This window comes from Hyperoodon ampullatus (genome assembly GCF_949752795.1).
Source record: "Hyperoodon ampullatus genome assembly, chromosome: 11".
Taxonomy (NCBI): domain Eukaryota; kingdom Metazoa; phylum Chordata; class Mammalia; order Artiodactyla; family Ziphiidae; genus Hyperoodon; species Hyperoodon ampullatus.
In genome coordinates, this window is record NC_136924.1 from 78,187,748 (window position 1) to 78,210,349 (window position 22,602).

Consider the following 22,602-nt stretch of genomic DNA (forward strand, 5'->3'; position numbering starts at 1 on the left):
AAATGTTTTTAATGGTTATTCTGCCTAAACTGTCACATGCCAGGGAATACATTTAGCTAAAATATGTAGTTATTAATCCCCTAATGCCCTCATATACTTATCATTTACACCAACATTTAAAGATACCATTTGAGATCACATTTAATCTGAAAATTAGGTGAGGTGAGTCAGGAAGTGCAAATTCAGGTCCATGTACAGAGGTCCACCATAGTCTGGTTTTTCCAGGACCACCAGTCCTCAGAAAGCAGTGCATGGACTCCTGCAAATTATTAACAGAAATTGCCCTTTTTAATTTAGTACAAAGTCATCTTCATTACTGACATGTGGAAATGCAGAGATTTAAGATTATTTTGGACCAGTATACAAGGAAGTTGTTCAACTCATTGACTTTGCCTTGTAATCTCTTGCTTGCTAACAATACAGGTGAGAAGGGCCAAACACATCGTGGTGCACGAAGACTTTGACAGACTGACCCTTGACTCTGACATCGCCCTAATACAGCTGAGCTCTGCTCTGGAGTTCAACTCAGTGGTGAGACAAGTGTGCCTCCCACACAGCACAGAGCCTCTGTTTTCCTCTGAGATCTGTGTTGTGACTGGATGGGGAAGCGTTGGTGAAGGTAAACATTTTACTTTTGCGTAAACATCACTGCTGGTTGAGAGTTTTGAGAATGTGTCATGGACATGATATCAAGTAGTATCTGCTTTAGCCCTTCTTCCTTCTGAAAGATCGAAACCATGTTCTATGTAGCTGTAAAGCTCATCAAATTACAGAATGAGCTGTTTTATATTTTTCCATCAGGGTGACTTAATCATAGGTAGGCTAGATCTGTGAAAGGCCAGATAGAAGTATTTTATGCCTTGTAAGCCATGTGGTCTCTGTCACAGCTATTCAAATCTGCCGTTGTAGCACAAAGCAGCCATGGACAATATGTTATAGAATGGATGTGGCTGTATTCCAACAGAACTTGTCCATGAATCTTAAATTTTATACAATAATCTTGTCACAAAATGTTATTCGTTTTTGGATTTTCTTTTCAACCATTTAAAAATGTACAAATCATAATTAGTTCATGGATTGTAATAAATAGGCTTGGGGATGTAATAAATAGGCTTCAGTTAGGGCCTGGCATGAAATTGGCCTGTTGGCTGGGGTTTGATGACCCCTGGGCTAGATTCTAGAGTTCTTAAAGCCATAGTGAAATACTGAAAGATCTGAATGGGTTGATGTTTGTGTCCTGCTTCTTTTCACTGTATAAAGTTATTTTCTTTTATATTTTCCTTCTGTTCATATGTCATTTAAAGTCTGTGAGCTTGCAGATGTAGAAGACAAACTTATGGTTACCAAAGGGTAAAGGGGGCGGGGAGGGATAAATTAAGAGTTTGGGATTAACATATATACATTACTATATATAAAATAGATAAACAAGGTCCTACTGTATAGCACAGGGAACTAAATTCAATATCTTGTAATAAACTATAATGGAAAAGTTTATATATAAACTATATATAGTTTATATATAAACTATAATGAATATATACATATATATATATATAAAACTGAATCACTTTGCTATACACCAGGAACTAACACAACATCATAAATTAAATATACTTCAATTTAAAAAAATAATGGTAAAGTCTGTGAGCTTGAAGGAGGTGAGATATCTTTGACCTCACACAGTATTCATGTTCTCAGCTTACTGTGCTACCTGCAGCCAAATTGCATTTTTCTAAATTCTTCACAACCACCATATGAGGAGATTTTATCCTCCCATTCTGCAAATGAGGAGATTATGGCCCTGCAGTCTAAGTAATTTGCTAAAATCCCATGGCTAATAAATATCAAAAGTGGGATTTAAAATCAGTGTGGCTCAGCTGATAAACCTTGAATGGCTTATTTGTTACATTTGGAATACAATCTGAACTCCTAGCCCAGCATTGAAGGCTCTGCACTGGACCTCCCCATACTTCTCCAGCCTCAGTTCCTCCTTTGTCCCCTTGTTGGCTGACCTGTGTCTTCTTTCTTTCTCAAGCTCTGTGCTTTGTTTCCTTGGCCCCAGAGCACTCCTATTCCAGTCTTCTCACAGCCCCTCCTCACTACTCCATCCTCAACTCAAATCTTCTCAGACCCCTTTCTTTCAGCAGGACCGTCCTTCCTTCACTCTCTGCACTACCTGGTTTTATCATCTCCTTGCACATAAACGGACTTGACATATTTTACGGAATCATGTTCTACATCCCACCCCTGAGACCGGGAGCCTCTTGAGGGCAGATCTCTGCCTAATTTACTGCTCTCTCCCCAGGACTCAGCGTCTACCTAGCATAGAGGAAACACTCAGTAAATTTTTATTGACTGACTGGCCTCAAAGCCCTTGAATAAATGTGCCTGTTCTTTAACATCTTCAACCTTCACCAATTCCATGACCACCAGACGACGGAGGTGGTTACAGTTTTATAAAAGGTGAATTCAGTCTTTTAGTCTCAGAGAGAAAACAAGTTCTCAATTCTGAGACATGATAATAAGCAACGTTGTTAGGGATGGTCCCTGAAAAGAGAATTTTAAATACATTAAATTATCTATGTATTAAATTACTACATTAAAAAAAATAAGATTTAGAGTCGGACCTTGGCTAGGTTCTAGTTCTGTCCCATAGGTGCTGTGTGATTAAATCTTCAGAGCTCTGGCTTTTTCATGTGTGAGATTAGTGTGACAGCCCACCTCACAGTGTTGCTGTGAGTATTAATAGCTTAGGGTAAAAAGCTTTAAAATATAATATATTAAGGAACTATTTACATAAATGTAAATATAAATAAAATATAAGATACTATTTACATAAATGTAAAGTAATTTTTATTAATTTTTTTCAAAAAGTTATAGGGCTATCAAATACTGAACTTACCTTTTTTTAATTAGTCATAAATCTAAAGTGATAGAATAAGTCACACAGAACACGTGTTAACATAGACCTACCTGAGGGCAAGGCGGGAGAAGAAATTCTTTAGTGTTCATCATCAGTGTCATCTTAAATTAGAGTTGAGATTAGGCCTCAGTGATAGTAAAGGAACAAGAGAAATATGGTTTTGTTTTATATGAGCGCTACCGAGTCCAAGCTCACTCTGCTCGCCACATGACAGTCCAACGAATCAGAGACGAGGCATTGAGGCAAGGAATAAGACTTTATTCGAAAAGCCCGCAGACCAAGAAGACGGCAGACTAGTGTCTCTGAAAAACCATCTTATGGGGTTTGGATGCCAGTTTCTTTTATAGCACAGAGAGGGGGAGGAGATGAGGAAGTAAAGTAAAATGGCCATAAGTTTTGCAAATATCACCTGGAATAGCCAGCCTCGGGGAGGGGATGTGTTAATTTCTTCTTTCTTGCAGCCATCCACAGGTGGGCAGGGTCCGGATGCTCCCCTGAGCAAAGGCGCTTTGTTTTAACATCCAGGCAGAGGGGCAGGGTTCCCTGAGGCAGGCCATTACGTACAGACAGTATCCTTTCAGTGAACAAAAGCTGCGGAAAGCAAAGGTTAAAGAAAAAGAAACAGATCCAACATGTAGTCTGATTTGGCTCTTCCCTGTTACAACTGGAAATCATATAAATATATTATTGTTACGTAGTTATAATATATGTTTACGTAAAATATTTACAGTTGACCTTTGAACAATGCGGGGGTTAATTCAAGTGTCATTTATAGTCAGCCCTACATACCACAAACCGTGTAGTACTGCAGTATTTACTATTGAAAAATATCTGAGTATAAGTGGACCGGTGCAGTTCAAACCTGTGTTGTTCAAGGGTCAACTGTACCTGTAAAAATATATAAACATATATATTTATAATATAAATTATCTGTGATACCAATTCATATCTTACTGAATTTCTCTTTCTGAATTCTTAACAGCAATATTTGAAACACTAACATTTAAATCAGAATTAAGCTAGAAAAAAAGTGTTTCTGATCTTGTTTCTCCTGCCAATGGATTTTCTTCACCAAGATGTCACATCTGGAAATAAAGATGTCCTGCACAAAACACTGTGTTTGGATTCAGAATTCTGCATCAGCTTAGGCAAAACCGGATGATGGCAGCTGTGTCGGTGTAGAGCAAGTCTGAACTTAAATCTATTTCTCTAACACCACTTGTTGCTTACTTCATTATCAAGCTGTCTCTCTGACTCTATTTCTTAGATGGTGGCCTAGCGAGTCGCTTACAGCAGATTCAAGTGCTCGTGTTGGAACGAGAGGTCTGCGAACACACTTACTATTCTGCCCATCCAGGAGGGATTACAGAGAAGATGATCTGTGCTGGCTTTGCAGCATCTGGAGGGAAAGATGTGGGTCAGGTGAGAGGATTCTAATTTTGCAGAGGAAGATAGGAAGCTGTCATCTGTTGGAGATTCTCCTTAGACAGGAAGAATCTACTCTCAAAGCCACAGACAAGCACCTTGGCCTGTGCCTGCAGCATCATGCCACACCCCTACTCGAAAGCCAGTAGGACAACAGGAAGAGTGAAATATTTAGTTCAAACTTGCTGAGATGGCAGAGAGGAGACAGAAGCAGCCATCAGTCAGAGGGGCAGAGGGTACACAGAGGAGCCCATGAGAAGGTAGGAGAGGGCAGCACCACTGAACTGGTCTGCAGGTGGGAAGACAGGTTCAGATATACTTAAAGCTTTGGTAAAAGGAGAACGAGCAAATACGGATTATAAATTAGTGTATCCTACTTATGCCTTAAGAGTTTTATTGTTTCAAATTATTACTAAACTCCTGGGTACTCGCACCTAATTTTCTACCACAGAATAAAATAAGATAATCATGAAGAAAATGAGAACCTTTGAAAAAATGGTTTTCGTATGCAGCGGAAAACAAATCACAAAGCAGTAGTTTAATTTTAGTGATATACTAGAGGCACGAAGCTGTGCAGATGTATTCACATGTCAGCTGGGCAAGCATGCTATTAGCAAGTTCAGAATCAACTAAGAAAAAGACAGGATACGGGCAAAAGGATTACAGAACACCAGCTTTAATATCCACAAAGCCGACTGAGGAATATGCCTTAGGTATGCAACCAAAAAGTGTTTCCAACACTAAGCAGCCCACCTTGAACACCTAGTCTGGACTTGAGGCAGCCTGCCTAAGGGAAAGTTGGGGTCTGTAGAGCAGATACACTTCTCCAGATTGTTGTATCATTTCATATTGGTCTAGAGTAGAGAGGGAAGAAAGAATGAACCTTGAGTTGCAGCTTTTTGATAGTCCTCCCCTGCCCCCCCCAAATGCTCCCCCCACCCCCCTGGCCACGAAGAAACAGAAACCAATGGATACCACCTCTATGGGGAGAAAACTGGGCTTTAATCTGGATAGAAGTCTTTCCATTGGAAAAAATGAGGAGAGAAGGAAGGAGGTCCCCTCTTAACACTGAATATAAATTCAGTGTAGTTAAACCCTTTCCTTGTGTCAAGCACTACCCAAATTCTGTTTTATGTTGCATATTGTAATTTGCATTCTTCAGAAGCAGACTCTGAGTGGAGGATTCAAGGGCAACAGTCTGCTCAGAAAGTACAAATATCACTGGTAGAAATGTGAGGAGGTGGTACAGGGAAGGGAAGGCAGCCCATCTATTGATGTGCTATTAATGTGCTATGAAGCCAACTACCACAGGGAGGGACTGAGCTGAATCCTGCAGCGAAACTCTGGCAGTGATGCAAAACACACGCAGTATGTTTATCCCCTCCCCTTGGAGGAGTGAGGGAGCTTCCCCAGAGTCACGGTTGGAGGGCTGCAGGGGAGCATTTCCCACAGTCTGAGCTGCCTTATGGCTGGGGTGGACAGGGCAAGGGCCCTCAGGCACACAGCCGTCATAGACTGGAAGCCCCAAGGAATATGGGAAGGGCGCTCACACCATCTGCTAGAGGACATTACTGTTATATTATAAAAATCCAATAGAAAAGTACTCTGAATTAATGTGTTCATTCTCCCCCTTTTGAAGGATGGTTTTTCTTTCTTTTTCACATCAAGAAAATTACAAATGGCTCTGCTGTCCCTGTCATGTTTAACAGCATGTAACATTAAGGGAAGAGCTTAATCTATCAAGAGAGCAAATAGGTCCATGTCAGAGGTGAGCCAAATACCATAATCTTGGTTGGTACCTATATTTGTTTCAGCTACATCCAGCTGTCACTTTCGCTGCAGTGTGACCAAATTTACAGCCACTACAAAGAAAGGAAAATAGGAGAGATTCTGACTAGATGTGGCTAGCTTTCTTTTATAAAGAAAACTGAATTACTAAAAGGGTGACTTCAGAAACTTGCTTTGATGAAACGGACTCTAATATTTCTATCAGGTAGTTGGTTTTTACCCAGAAAAAGGTTTTTTACCCTCCTGTGTATACTCAGGGGTAATGGACCTGTTAATGTAATTTCTCATCCAGGAAGGTGAACATCAGAATGTTGGAATGCAGAGACATGGGAGTTTCAGATACACAGTGTAGAATCCTGTGGTTCTTTGCTCACAACAAATTTACAAATTTTAGATTTTTTTTTTTAATCTCAAGTTCTTTGACCTACCATTGATCTTTGTCTTCACAGAGTGATACGTGTTCTGTTCTTGCTGACTTTTCCAGTCTAGTTCTTATTTCTCTCCTCTTGCTTACAATTTTTCAGCCACATCGATTGCCTTCTGACCTCAAACTTGCCACATCCTTGTCTAAGTTGGGGCCTTAGCCCAGATATTAATTCTGCATTAAAATGCTATTCCTCCAGGTTTTTGAAAATCCACCTCCTTATTTTTCATGTATGAGCTCAAATGTTATTGAAACTACAAATATATACATGCATGTGTAAGCGTACACACAGCTACCATTGTTCTCAACTTTTCACTCTGAGTATTTCCTTTATGGCTATTATCACCATCTAATGTGTTTATATTATTTTCCAGAATGCCTGGCTCACAGTAGGCACCGAATAATTTTTAAAATAATCAGTAGGTACCATTTGTTTCTTGAAGATTTACCATGTGCGAGGCCCTGTAATAAGTGCTGACCATAAAAGATAAATTAGACAGGCTCCTTCTGTATCACAAAATGTTTGTAATTGACTGAAAAATTCTATATTGGGTATGTGTTCGTACTGAATGAATGAGTGAATAAAAAAACATCTGATTTGACAAATCAGACTATTTTCAAACTGGAAGGGGCTCCTAAGTATAATCTTAAATTATGTGGGAAAAAAATTAGGCCCAGAGAAAATGTTAATTGTTCTACATTACAGATTAAGGAATCTGTCTCCTATTCCCAGCTCAGGATTTCTCCTGTGAAATTCTTTATATAAAATAAACACTTATCTCAAATATGTTATCAGCTCAGTTTATTTTATAAGAAGACAATTAAATTAAAGGTTTAGTTTGGTCCTAAGTACATTTGTGTCAAAAAAAAAAAAAAAAAGCCCTGATAAAAAATCAGAAAGGCTATCTTAAAAAAATGCAAATCCTATATTTTAAAGCTTGGGATTTTTTCAGCTTTATTGAGATATAATTGACATATAAAATTTTATAAATTTAAAATATACAATGTGATGATTTTGATACACTTATGTATTGTGAAAGGCTTACCATAGTAGGGTTAGTTAACACCTTCATCACCTCACATAATTATCATTTCCTTCTTGTGCTGAGAACACTTATGATCTACTCTCTTAGCAGCTTTCAAGTAAGCAATACAGTATTGTTAACTACAGTCACCATGCTGTACATAAGATCCCTAGAACATGTTAATCTTATAGCTGGAAGTTTATACCCTTTGACCAACATCTTCCTATTTTTCCCATTTTTTAGATCTCATGTATATGTGATGTCATACAGTAATTGTCTTTCACTGTCCGACTTTTCACTTAACATATTGTTCTCAAGGATTATCCATGTTGTCGCAAATGACAGGATTTCCTTCTTTCTCATGGCTGAATAATATTCCATTTTAGTATTCAGTATTCTCATGGCTGAATAAATAAACAAATAAGTAAACAAATATACATATAAACACACACACACACACACACACACACACACACACACACACACACATATATTCCATACATCTTCTTTATCCATTCATCCTTTGACAGAAAAATGGGTTGTTTCCATATCTTGGCTAATGCGAATAAAGCTGCAGTAAACATGGGGGTGCAGATACCTCTTCAGTATCCTATTTTTATTTCCTTTGGCTATATACCCAGAACTGGGATTGCTGTATCATATGGTAGTTCTATTTTTAATTCTATTTTCCACAGTGATATACCAATTTATATTCCCACCAATGGTGCAAAAAGATTCTCTTTTTTTCCACATCCTTTAAACACTGTTTATTTCTTGTCTTTTTGATGATAGCTGATCAAACAGGTATGAGGTGATATCTCATTGTGATTTTGATTTGCATTCTCATGATGTTGAGCATATTTTCATGTACCTGTTGGCCATCTGTATATCTTCTTTGGAAAAATGTCTATTCAGATCCTCTGCCTATTTATAAATTGCATTTTTTTGTTATTGATTTGTATGAGTTTTATAATTTTGGATATTAACCGCCTATCAGATATATGGTTTGAAAATATTTTCTCCCATTCCATGGGTTGCATTTTCATTTTGTTGATTGTTTCTTCCGATGTGCAGAAGCCTTTTAGCCTGATGTAGTCCCACTTACTGATTTTTGGCCCTGTTGCTTGTGCTTTTCGTTTCATATCCAAAAATACTGTTGCCAAAAACAAAGTCAAAGGAGCTTTTCCCTATGTTTTACTCTAGAAGTTCTGCCATTTGGGGTCTTATGTTTAAGTCTTTAATCTATTTCAAGTTAATTTTTGTGGTGTAAAATAGGGGTTCAATTTTATTCCTCTGCATGTGGTTATCCAGTTTTCCCAACACCATTTATTGAAGAAACTAGTTTTTCCCCATTGAGTATTTTTTGTTCCTTTTTCAAATATTAGTTAGCTATATAAATGAGGGTTTTTACTGGGCTCACAATTCTGTCTCATTGGTCTGTGTGTCTGTTTTTATGCCAGCACTATACTGTGTTGATTACTATAAATTTGTAATATATTTTGAAATCAGGAAGTGTGATGCCTCCAGCTTTGTTCTTTCTCAGGATTGCTTTGACTATGCAAAGGTCTTTGTGGTTCCATGTGAATTTTAGGATTGTTTTTCTCTATTTCTGTGAAAAATGCCATTGAAATTTTGATATGGACTGCATTGAATCTATAGCTTGTTTTGAGTAGTGTGGACATTTTAACAGTATTAATTCTTCAAATTCATGAATGTGGGATATCTTTCCATTTCTTTGTGTGTTTAATTTTTTCATCAAAGTCATAGTTTTCAGCATAGAGACCTTTTACCTCCTTGGTTAAATTTATTCCAAAGTATTTTATTCTTTTGATGCTATTGTACATGGGATTTTTATATATGTGTGTGTGTGTGTGTTCTGTTAGTGTATTGAGACACAGCTGATTTCTATATGTTCATTTTGTATCCTGAAACTTTACTGTATTCATTGATAAGTTCTAACAGTTTTTTGGTGGAGCCTTTAACACTTTCTGTATAAAAAGACTTTCTTTCCTGATTGCTCTGGCTAGGATTTTCAGACTATATTGAATAGGCCTGGTGAGGGTGAGCACCTTTGTCTTATTCCTTCTCTTAGAGGAACAGCTTTCAACCTTTCACTGTTGAGTAGAATGTCAGCTGTGGGTTTGTTATATATGGCCTTTTGTATGTTGAGGTATGTTTTGTTTACATCCAAGTTGTTGAGAGTTCTTAATCATACAAGAATGTTGCATTTTGTCAAATGCTTTTTTGTACTATTGAGATGATGATACGATTTTTAACTTTCACATTTATTGACTTGCATATGTTGAACCACCCTTGCATCACTGGAATAAATCCCACTTGATTATGGTGATTGATCCATTTAATATACTGTTGAATTCAGTATGCTAGTATTTTGGGGGGATTTTTACATCTATGTTCATTAGGGATATGGGCCTAATTATCTTTTTTTGTAGTGTTCTTTTCTGGCTTTAGTATGAGGGTAATGCTGACCTCATAAAATGAGTTTTGGAGTATTACCTCCTCCACTTTTTGGGTAGACTTTGAGAAGGATTCTTGTTTAAATGTTTAGTAAAATTCACTAGTGAAGCCATCTGGTCCTAGGCTTTTCTTTGTTGGGATGTTCTTGATTATTGATTCAATCTCCTTTCTTGTATTGGTCTGCTATGATTTTCTTATTCCTCTTGATTTGGTGTTAGTAGGTGGTATGTTTCTAGGAATTTATTTCTTCTAAGTTTATCCAATTTTTCGGTTTATAGTTGTTCATAGTGGTCTCTTATGATCCCTTGTATTTCTGTGGTACCAGTTGTAATGTCTCCTCTTTCATTTCTTTTATTTGTGATTTCATTTATTTAAATCTAAGTATTCTAAGGTATACAAATTGATAAAAATAAATCTTTAAAAAATTAAAGAAATATATTATGAATAAATTATTGATTATTCCTGTTCCAAAACTGAAAGCAGTAGTTCTGATTAAAGCAATTTTAGAACATGTTTTCTTGATGTTTCAGGGAGATTCTGGTGGGCCATTAGTATGTAAACATGAAAAAGCTCCCTTTGTCCTCTATGGCATTGTCAGCTGGGGAGCCAGCTGTCCCCAGCCAAGGAAGCCAGGCGTATTTGCCAGGGTGAGTGTCTTCTTGGACTGGATTCAATCCAGAATCAAAGGTAAATATTTTTCAGATATTATAAAAAGGTGCCTCTTTCTTTTAGGTGGGTTTGGGAGAGGTGAGAGTGGTGGAAATCAGCATTATGAAAGAGAAGACCATAATATAGTATTTTATTTATTTTAGTTTCTAAACACATTAAAATACACATTAAAATTCTGTAAGAATAAGTTCTTCCTTAGGCAGAGTTATGGTAAAACTGACATTTCCTGAGGCTGCTTTAATCCTAGATTTGCATTCTCTTTGAAAAAAATCTGCTCTGGAACAGACTACATTTTGTCCTTTGGCTTTCATCTTTATTTACTTTTAACATGTTCTCCCCAGATGCAGGTCCTGTTTTACTTCAGATAAATAAAGAAAGCAAAATCTTAACAAGACCACAATTGCCACCACCCACACCTTCAAGAGAGAGTGCATCTGGGCCAGGTAGTAGATGTTCATGTTATGCCATTAATATAACTAGTAAGAATTTAGCAAAAAGCATTGCTCATCTGGGTTCACAAATTTTCTTTGGAATACCGTAAACTGTGTCTTCATGCTGGTTGGTAGTTTAAGCTGAAAGACAGGAGAGTTGTTATAGTTACTGTCTAGGGCTCTTTTCTACCCCATAGATACAGCTGTTGCAGGTAAAAAAAAAAAAAAAAAAAAAAAAAAAAGTCTTGTGGTTGTGAACAGTGCTTGAATTTTGGAGAACTTCACAGAATTATTCTGACCTCTGAGCTATTTATTGCTACATGAACAAAGGCCCTTAGGCTTTCAGGTATCTTGCTAGATAAAGACTCTGGATATTAGATGACCAAGACCAGTATCAGTGTTAGTATCTCTCTTAATTATCCCCCAATTGTCAGTGTCTGTTTGCTAATAGGATTTTTATTTTTAGTTAAAAGCAAAAAGGAACTGGAGATTTAGATGTCTGTGATAGATTTATAAGAAGATAAAAGTTCCATGATACCACCATTCTTGGTTTCCAAATGGTCAGGATCTTTCCCTTTTCATCCATCTCTGCCCCATCCACTCCCACATACACTCAAGCCCAATAGACAACTAGAAAGAGTTGGAGGAAAATTGAAAAGGATGCAAGAGAGAAGGGGGAGACTTGCTAGAGTGAGGACCTTCAGTAGAAGAAAGTGGATGAGATCTAGTGTCCAGGTGGAAGGGTTGGTCTTGGATAGGAGCAAAGTGCAGTCTATCCATAGTTGCCAGATGGAAAGCAGAATATTTAGGCACTGCTGCTGTTGTATGGGTACATGTGGGAACGGCAGTTCTCCTCTAATTGCTTATATTTTCTTAGCACATGAAACAGAGGATTGTGGGAGAGGCTCTGAGGGTTTTGAGAGAAAAAGGAGAAAGTGGTAAACAGTTCTCGAGAAAAGTGACCAAGTGCAATGGAATACGAAAATGTCGTAGAATTGTTTGGCAGCATAAAAGCCTCTGAGATGAATGGTCATAAACTTAGAGGGAGACTAATCAGTTAGTTTGGTTGTATGTTTTCCTCTGGAGACACTGAGGCATACCACATAGATGTGGCCCAGTTGGAGAGTAGATTCAATCACAGTGGGTTTTTCCAAGTATACAAGAGTATAAAGGAATTGAGAGTGTGTATGAGGAAGAGATTAAAATGATGGATGGTTGGAATTTAAGCTAGGAAAAGAGTGAAGCAAGGACGAAAAGTTAAGGAACAAGAAAAGGTGGTGGGATAGATGAATTACAAGTCTCAAAAGGGGAAGGATTGTTGGTGTAAGCTGAAAAATAGAAGGTTGTGGTTGGAGATGGTGGTTCTTGAAACTGAGTTTATGCAAGGCTTACAGTTATTGCTAATGACCAGATCTCTAGGGGCTGACCCTTTGGAGGAGTGAATGAGGTCAGGTGAAGGACAAGATCATTGGAGGAAAGTTGAGAAACTGAAAAGATTCAGCGCTGGAATCATCATCTGTATGGCTATTGAAATCAGCAAGATATATGGTAGGAATAGTGTTGGAGAAAATGACTGCTAAAATCTTCTAGGAATGAAGTGGAGTAACTCAGGGACCAGTTATGGGTGGTACGTTCTGACAACACAAGAGTCAGGAGTCAAAACAAGAGTCAAAGAGTCATATTTAGATTAAATTAAATCTGGAATTGGGGTTGAGATGGAAAGCAGACTTAGGTTTAAGATCATAAAACCTAGTGATTTTGATGGTTTAACTGAATAATTTCAATGAGTGCCAAAGTAAGTTAATGCATGTTAAGCACTTAGAATAGGGATGATATGACCCATGATGAGGGTCAGTAAGTGTTGTGGTGTAGTGACCATCAAGTGTGTTCTTTGAACTGTCCCATTCAGACTATTAGAAAATGAACATTGTTAAAATGCAGAGAAGATATTTCTCATTTGTATGTGTTCTATGCATTCCAAAGAACTCCCAAAGTTTTACATATAAAAGGGTATTGTTTTGTTTTACTTCTATGAATATATGAAAAAGTGTTAGGATTCTGCCATATTTAACACCTACCCACTCCCACCACTTGCTTTTTACACAAGGGAATGAATGAATCTTAGCAATGGTTTTTTGAAATTGTTACCCCATTTACAAAAAATAGTGAGTGGTTGGGAATTCATGACTTTATATGATTCAGTTCCTTTTCTTGATCTCAGTCACAAGCTCCATGAATGTAATCACTTGTCCCAGCAAGATAAGTGCTCAGCGAAGTCAATGAAGCTTTCAGGAGCAGATCTTCAGTTGCATCTCAAAGAAGGAAAAACCTGAAAACAGGCTGGGATTAGAGGATGCAATGCAGTCCACTGTGCATTTTCTAGGAAATTTTTAAAATTCAGTTAAACGTCATTTTAAGTAATTATTGTTTAAATTATACTTCTACAACCTCATTTCACAAAAGTAGGACACATTAAATGGGATGATCATTTTACCCAAGAACTTGTAACTGATGGTAATTGTTTTAATTTTCTTCTTGTAAGCCTAAATTATTCAAGTTTATGATAAAATCTCATTTTTCTTTGTCTTATTTATGTGGTCCCTGGCGTCCCTATGTTCTGAATCATAGGCTGTTACTCTGAAGTGGAGCTGGAAGAGCCCAGAGGCTTTTTTTCCTCTCCAAGATATCCACTGGATTATAGAGGAAAACTGGAATGTTCTTGGGTGCTCAGAGTTTCACCAAGCAGTATGGCAAAATTTACGGTTGAGTATCTGTCACTCCCTGGGTCTCATGTGTGTCGCGATTCAGTTCTGACTATTTATGAAGAAAACCACAATGAGAGAAGGATGTCAGGTAAACCTTAGGGGCATTTATACGTTGTGCTGGGAGCCTTTTCTGTGTAGGCGGCTTATGATCAAAGGGAGAGTTTGACTTGGTAATAATACTGAAATGTTGATTCATGTAGTACGTGTGACTTTTTTTCCAGGCACATTTAATATTTTCAAAATTTGAATTTACAAAACAGGTATACTAAAGGTTGAATGGAAGTGTTTGTATGTATGTGTATTCGGAAAAAAAAAAAAAAAGACGGGAGAACTCAGCTTCTTCAAACATAGCAGAACCATGCCAGAATGCCAGAAATTTGTGTAAGACAGAGGAGGGGTTAAGATAATTAAAAATCATGCAGGGGGTAAGGTGTTGAATTTTCAAATAAAGCAAAATACATTAAAGGCTTTTAAAATGGTAGAATTAAAAAGATTTGCTAATAACATGCCAACTGTCATCTTATTTCCTGTACAGGCAAACCTGGCTTTGTTCAGCAAACTTACCACCTGTTCTTTTTTTTTTTTCGGTACGTGGGCCTCTCACTGTTGTGGCCTCTCCCGCTGCGGAGCACAGGCTCTGGACGCGCAGGCTCAGCGGCCATGGCTCACGGGCCTAGCCGCTCCACGGCATGTGGGATCTTCCCGGACCGGGGCACGAACCCGTGTCCCTTGCATCGACAGGCAGACTCTCAACCACTGTGCCACCAGGGAAGCCCGCCACCTGTTCTTTGTATAGGTGTAATACAGGCTTTTTGGCTCCCAGTAAAGGGGGAGGTTGGAAGGTGTTGGAAATAATTTGGTTGATGGGGATACCTGGAAAGAAAAGTTTATGTATGTTACTCTGAGTGTGTGTGATTCACACACAAGTGCACGTGCTTGATTCAGGAGTAGACGGAGGCCAGGGAATTGCTTTGAGGTTGAGATTGTTTTCTCAGGATAAATTCTGAGAGATTTAATTATTGACTTAGAAGGCTCAAACATTTATTTAAAGGATCTTTCTTTAGAAATACTATCTCATTTAGACTGCAGAGAAAACGATTAACTGCCTATCTCACATTGCACATTTTTCCCCTATGATCAGATTACCTTCCCCATCCACCCTGAATAAAATGGCTCCTTGTAGCTGCAGTGAAATCCAGACTCCCTAGGATGACCTTTTGCCTAGCTCTCCCTTAGCTCATCATGCTCTCCCCTCAGGGCCCTTGTCCATCACCTCTCCCAGCTCTTCAAAGACCTCCTCCTCATCCATCCAGTCAAGTCTTGCCTAGAATGTGTCTTTTTTTTTTTTTTTTTGTGGTATGCGGGCCTCTCACTGTTGTGGCCTCTCCCATTGCGGAGCACAGTCTCCAGATGCGCAGGCTCAGCGGCCATGGCTCACGGGCCTAGCCGCTCTGCGGCATTTGGGATCCACCCGGACCGGGGCCAGGGCCCGAACCCGTGTCCCCTGCCTTGGCAGGCGGACTCTCAACCACTGTGCCACCAGGGAAGCCCTGATTTGACATTTTTAAATATAATTTTAAAGGTGACTTTGCATTTACATTTGTATAGCTAATACAAAATACTGGCTCTATTCCCCGTGTTCTACAGCACATCCTTGAGCCTATCTTACACCCAATGGTTTGTGCCTCCCACTCCCCCATCTCTATATTGACACCTTCCCCACTGGTAACCACTAATTTGTTCTCTATATCTGAGTCAGCTTCTTTTTGTTATATTCACTAGTGTTTTTTTTTTTTTTTCCATTGGAGTATAACTGCTTTACAATGCTGTGTTAGTTTCTGCTGTCCAATGAAGTGAATCAGCTATATGTGTACCCATATCACCTCCCTCTTGGAGCTCCCTTCCCCCCACATCCCGGCCATCTAGGTCATCACAGAGCACTGAGCTGAGCTCCCTGTGCTGTACAGGAGGCTCCCACTAGCTATCTATTGTACACGTGGCGGTGTATTCATGTAAAACTTAATCTCCCAATTCGTCCCACCCTCCCCTTCCCCACCTGTGTCCACATGTCTCTTCTCTACGTCTACGTCTCTATTCCTGCCCTGCAAATAGGTTCATCTGTACCATTTATCTAGGTTCCACATATATGAATTAATATACGCTATTTGTTTTTCTCACTCTGGCTTACTTCATTCTGTAGGACAGACTCTAGGTCCATCCACATCTCTACAAATGACCCAGTTTTGTTCCTTTTTGTGGCTGAGTAATATTCCATTGTATGTATGCACCACATCTTCTTTATCCATTCATCTGTCATTGGACATTTAGGTTGTTTCCATGTCCTGGCTATTGTAAATAGTGCTGCAGTGAACACTGGGGTACATGTGTCCTTTTGAGTTATGGTTTTCTCAGGGGATATGCCCAGTAGTGGGATTGCTGGGTCATATGGTAATTCTATTTTTAGTTTTTCAAGGAAACTCCATACTGTTCTCCACAGTGGATGTATCAATTTACATTCCCACTAACAGTGCAAAAGGGTTCCCTTTTCTCCACACCCTCTCCAGGATTTATTGTTTGTAGATTTTTTTGATGATGGCCATTCTGACCAGTGTGAGGTGATACCTCATTGTAGTTTTGATTTTCATTTCTCTAATAATTAGTGATGTTGAGCATCTTTTCATGTGCCTCTTGGCCATCTGTACGTCTTCTTTGGTGAAATGTCTATTTAGGTCTTCTGCCCATTTTTTTAATTGGGTTTTTTGTTTTTTTGATATTGCGCTCCATGAGCTGTTAGAATATTTTGGAGATTAATCCTTTGTCCGTTGCTTTGTTTGCAAATATTTTCTCCTATTCTCAGGGTTGTCTTTTCATCTTTTTCATGGTTTCCTTTGCTGTGCAAAAGCTTTTAAGTTTCATTAGGTCCCATTTATTTATTTTTGTTTTTATTTTCATTACTCTAGGAGGTGGGTCAAAAAAAGATCTTGCTCTGGTTTATGTCAAAGTGTGTTTTTCCTATATTTTCCTCTAAGAGTTTTATAGTATTCAGTCTTACATTTAGGTCTTTAATCTATTTTGAGTTTATTTTTGTGTATGGTGTTAGGGAATGTTCTAATTTCATTCTTTTACATGTAGCTGTCCAGTTTTCCCAGCACCACTTATTGAAGAGGCTGTCTTTTCTCCATTGTATGTTCTTGCCTCCCTTGAAATAAATTAGGTGACCATATATGTGTGGGTTTATCTCTGGGCTATCTATCCTGTACCATTGATCTATATTTCTGTTTTTGTGCCAGTACCATACTGTCTTGATTACTGTAGCTTTGTAGTACAATCTGAAGTCCGGGAGCCTGATTCCCCCAGCTCCATTTTTCTTTCTCAAGTTTGCTTTAGCTATTCAGGGTTTTCTGTGTTTCTATACAAATTGTAACATTTTTTGTTCTAATTCTGAAAGAATGCCATTGGTAGTTTGATAGGGATTGCATTGACTCTGTAGACTGCTTTGGGTAGTATAGACATTTTTATTATATTGATTCTTCCAGTCCAGGAGCATAATATATTTCTCTATCTGTTTATGTCATCTTTGATTTCTTTCATCAGTGTTGTATAGTTTTCTGAGTACAAGTCATTCACCTCCTTAGGTAGGTTTATTCCTAGGTACTTTATTTATTTTGTTGCAATGATAAATGGGATTGTTTCCTTAATTTCTCTTTCTGGTTTTTCATTGTTAGTGTATAGGAATGCAAGAGATTTCTGTGAATTAATTTTGTATCCTGCAACCTTATCAAATTCATTGATTGGTTCTAGTAGTTTTCTGGTGGCATCTTTAGGATTTTCTTTTTTTTTTTTTTATTTTTTTATTAGTTTCTGCTTTATAACAAAGTGAATCAGTCATACATATACATCTGTTCCCACATCCCCTCCCTCATGCATCTCCCTCCCTCCCACCCTCCCCATCCCACCCCTCCAGGCGGTCACAAAGCACCGAGCTGATCTCCCTGTGCTCTGCGGCTGCTTCCCACTATCTATCTACCTTACGTTTGGTAGTGTATATATGTCCATGCCTCTCTTTCCCTTTGTCACAGCTTACCCTTCCCCTTCCCCATATCCTCAAGTCCATTCTCAAGTAGGTCTGTGTCTTTATTCCCGTTTTACCCCCAGGTTCTTCATGACATTTTTTTTTTTAAATTCCATATATATGTGTTAGCATACGGTATTTGTCTTTCTCTTTCTGACTTACTTCACTCTGTATGACAGACTCTAGGTCTATCCACCTCATTACAAATAGCTCAGTTTCGTTTCTTTTTATGGCTGAGTAATATTCCATTGTATATATGTGCCACATCTTCTTTATCCATTCATCCGATGATGGACACTTAGGTTGTTTCCAGCTCCGGGCTATTGTGAATAGAGCTGCAATGAACATTTTGGTACATGTCTCTTTTTGAATTATGGTTTTCTCAGGGTATATGCCTAGTAGTGGGATTGCTGGGTCATGTGGTAGTTCTATTTTTAGTTTTTTAAGGAACCTCCATACTGTTCTCCATAGTGGCTGTACCAATTCACATTCCCACCAGCAGTGCAAGAGTGTTCCCTTTTCTCCACACCCTCTCCAGCATTTATTGTTTCTAGATTTCTTGATGATGGCCATTCTGACTGGTGTGAGATGATATCTCATTGTAGTTTTGATTTGCATTTCTCTAATGATTAATGATGTTGAGCATTCTTTCATGTGTTTGTTGGCAGTCTGTATATCTTCTTTGGAGAAATGCCTATTTAAGTCTTCTGCCCATTTTTGGATTGGGTTGTTTGTTTTTTTGCTATTGAGCTGCATGAGCTGTTTATAAATTTTGGAGATTAATCCTTTGTCAGTTGCTTCATTTGCAAATATTTTCTCCCACTCTGAGGGTTGTCTTTTGGTCTTTTTTATGGTTTCCTTTGCTGTGCAAAAGCTTTGAAGTTTCATTAGGTCCCATTTGTTTATCTTTGTTTTTATTTCCATTTCTCTAGGAGGTGGGTCCAAAAGGATCTTGCTGTGATTTATGTCATAGAGTGTTCTACCTATGTTTTCCTCTAAGAGTTTGATAGTTTCTGGCCTTACATTTAGGTCTTTAATCCATTTTGAGCTTATTTTTGTGTATGGTGTTAGGGAATGATCTAATCTCATACTTTTACATGTCCCTGTCCAGTTTTCCCAGCACCACTTATTGAAAAGGCTGTCCTTTCTCCACTGTACATTCCTGCCTCCTTTATCAAAGATAAGTTGGCCATATGTGCGTGGGTTTATCTCTGGGCTTTCTATCCTGATCCACTGATCTATCTTTCTGTTTTTATGCCAGTACCACACTGTCTTAATTACTGTAGCTTTGTAGTATAGTCTGAAGTCAGGCAGCCTGATTCCTCCAGCTCCGTTTTTCGTTCTCAAGATTGCTTTGGCTATTCGGGGTCTTTTGTTTTTCCAAACAAATTTTGAAATTTTTTGTTCTACTTCTGTGAAAAATGCCAGTGGTAGTTTGATAGGGATTGCATTGAATCTGTAGATTGCTTTGGGTAGTAGAGTCATTTTCACAATATTGATTCTTCCAATCCAGGAGCATGGTATATCTCTCCATCTATTTATATCATCTTTAATTTCTTTCAGCAGTGTCTTATAATTTTCTGCATACAGGTCTTTTGTCTCCTTAGGTAGGTTTATTCCTAGATATTTTATTCTTTTTGTTGCAATGGTAAATGGGAGTGTTTTCTTGATTTCATTTTCAGATTTTTCATCATTAGTGTACAGGAATGCCAGAGATTTCTGTGCATTAATTTTGTATCCTGCTACTTTACCAAATTCATTGATTAGCTCTAGTAGTTTTTCGGTAGCATCTTTAGGATTCTCTATGTATAGTATCATGTCATCTGCAAACAGTGACAGTTTTACTTCTTCTTCTCCAATTTGTATTCCTTTTATTTCTTCTCTGATTGCCATGGCTAGGACTTCCAAAAATATGTTGAATAAGAGTGGCAAGTGTGTATATCCTTGTCTTGTTCCTGATCTTAGTGGAAATGCTTTCAGTTTTTCACCATTGAGAATGATGTTTGCTGTGAGTTTGTCATATATGGCCTATATTATGTTGAGGTAGGTTCTCTCTATGCCCATTTTTGGGAGAGTTTTTATCATAAATGAGTGTTGAATTTTGTCAAAAGCTTTTTCTGCATCTATTGAGATGATCATATGGTTTTTCCCCTTCAGTCTGTTAATATGGTGTATCACATTGATTTATTTGCATATATTGAAGAATCTTTGCATTCCTGGGATAAATCCCACTTGTTCATGGTGTATGATCCTTTTAATGTGTTGTTGGATTCTGTTTGCTAGTATTTTGTTGAGGACTTGTGCAACAAGTCCTGTGTCCCACACACCCCAGAGGGGGCCTCAGAGGGCAGCAGACCCGGTCTGGGAGCCCAGCCGGCTTCCTGGGGCCCAGTTGGGCAGGAGAAATGCTAAGCACGCTCCTCCATGATCCTCCGAGCCCCTAAGGGTCTCTCCAGGTGAGGGACCCCCTCCCCTCTCACAGCCACCCCTCAGGGGCACCAGTCCTGTCCAGTCTCCACCTCTCCTCTCCTCGCACTCCCCCTGTGTCCTACCTGGTCGCTTGAGGGTTTCTCCCATCTCCTTGGGTGTCAAAGTCCCCCACCAGTGTCCAGCAGGTGCCCTAGTTTGGGGAGACGCAAACTCAATGTCCTCCCATGCCTCCATCTTGACTCCGCCCCCCACTAGTTGTATTTTTTAGATTCCACATGTAAGTGATATCATACAGTATTTGTCTTTTTCTGTTTGACTTATTTCACTTAGCATAATGCCCTACAAGTCCATCCATGTTGCTGCAAATGGCAACATTTTGATCTTTTTTATGGCTAAGTAGTATTCCATTGTGTATATATATCACATCTTCTTTATCCATTCATACTTAGATTGCTTCCATATCTTGGCAAGTGTAAATAATGCTGTTATGAACTTTGGGGTGCATGTATCTTTTTGAACTGGTGTTTTTGATTTTTTTGGATATATACTCAGGAGTGGAATTACTGGGTCATATTGTAGTTCTATTTTTAGCTTTTTGAGAAACCGTCATACTGTTTTCCACAGTGGCTGCACCAATTTACATTCCCACCAACAGTGTTCAAGGGTTCCCTTTTCTCCACATAGAATGTGCCTTCTTAATGAGGCCTACCTGATTGATGTGAATTTCATCACTCCCACCTCTGTACTTCTTAGTGGCCCTTCTCTTGGCATTATTGTCTTCTAACCTATGAGGTTGTTTCATGTTTTCATGTCAGTGTCTTCCCTATTGATATGAGCTTCTCGAGGACTGAAACTCATCTCTTCACTTCAGGAATCCCCAGTGCTTAGAACGTTGCTGGACAAAATGAAGGCATTTAATATATGAGTGACTGACTGAAAGGTCACCTCCTTAAAGAGGCCTTCTTAGTCTTAAGTAGCATCATCCTTCACATCCCACAGTCATTTTCTATCATATTCTGTTGGTTATTTCATTTGTAACAGTGGTTTCTATTTGAAATCATCTTCTTCACTTATCTGACTCACATGAAAGCGTCATGAGAACAGGGATCTGGCTATTTATTTTTCCGTACTATGTCTCCCCAAATTGGGATAATAGAGACTCAGAACATTTTTTTTTTTTTTTGTGCATGAATGCATACTGCTAAATTATTCTTCAGAAAGACTAAATCAGGGACTTCCCTGGTGGCACAGTGGTTAAGAATCCACCTGCCAATGCAGGGGACATGGGTTCGAGCCCTGGTCCGGGAAGATCCCACATGCCATGGAGCAACTAAGCCTGTGCACCACAACTACTGAGCCTGTGCTCTACAGCCTGCGAGCCACAACTACTGAGCCTGCATGCTGCAACTACTGAAGCCCATGCACCTAGAGCCCATGCTCCGCAACAAGAGAAGCCACCACAATGAGAAGCCCATGCACCACAATGAAGAGTAGCCCCCGCTCACTGCAACTAAAGAAAGCTCGCGTGCAGCAATGAAGACCCAACGCGGACAAAAATAAATAAAATTTAAAAATAAATAAATAAATATATTAAATACTTGTTAAAAAAAAAAGACTAAATCATTTTTCACTGCCATTAGCAATACATAAGAGCCTCTTTCACCATGCCCATAACCTATTATCAATTTAATGAGCATTTGTACTTTTTAAAAATCATTAATGGGGATAAATTTTTTTCATGTGTTGGTTAGCTATTTGTATTTTTAAATTTGTTGTCATTACCATCTATTTTTAAATTTGAGTATTGATCTTATTATTGGTTTATAAGAGCTATATATATGTAAATATATTATATATATATAATACTTTTTCCTTTGTCATAAGTTACAAGTACTTATTCATAAGGTTGTCATTTGCCTTTAAATTTTGTGTATTTATATGTTGATGTAAATATTTTTAAATTTATTGGTTTAAATACATTCATATATATCTTTGATCTTTGATTTATCTCTTTGCTTTTATTTTTAAAAATTAATTTCTCAATCCGAGGTCAGAAATTTTTTAATTAAAAAAAGCTTAATCCTGCTGAAATATATTTTCTCATATGGTAAGATGGCCTTATGACTACTTTCTTTAAAAAAAATTATTTTCTCTCTAATTTATAGCTATCTT

General features: G+C 38.3%; 1 protein-coding gene across 1 annotated transcript in view; it reads left to right on the forward strand.

The window, feature by feature from the left end:
- The window catches only part of OVCH1 (ovochymase 1), a gene marked incomplete at both ends in the record, with an annotated part of 88,751 nt that overhangs the window by 31,944 nt on the left and 34,205 nt on the right, over positions 1 to 22,602 (forward strand). The window contains 5 exons of the mRNA XM_079714963.1: positions 424 to 619; positions 4,191 to 4,345; positions 10,594 to 10,750; positions 11,080 to 11,175; positions 13,792 to 14,016. Coding sequence (XP_079571089.1) covers positions 424 to 619; positions 4,191 to 4,345; positions 10,594 to 10,750; positions 11,080 to 11,175; positions 13,792 to 14,016 — 829 coding nt within the window. The remainder of the gene's footprint in view (positions 1 to 423; positions 620 to 4,190; positions 4,346 to 10,593; positions 10,751 to 11,079; positions 11,176 to 13,791; positions 14,017 to 22,602) is intronic.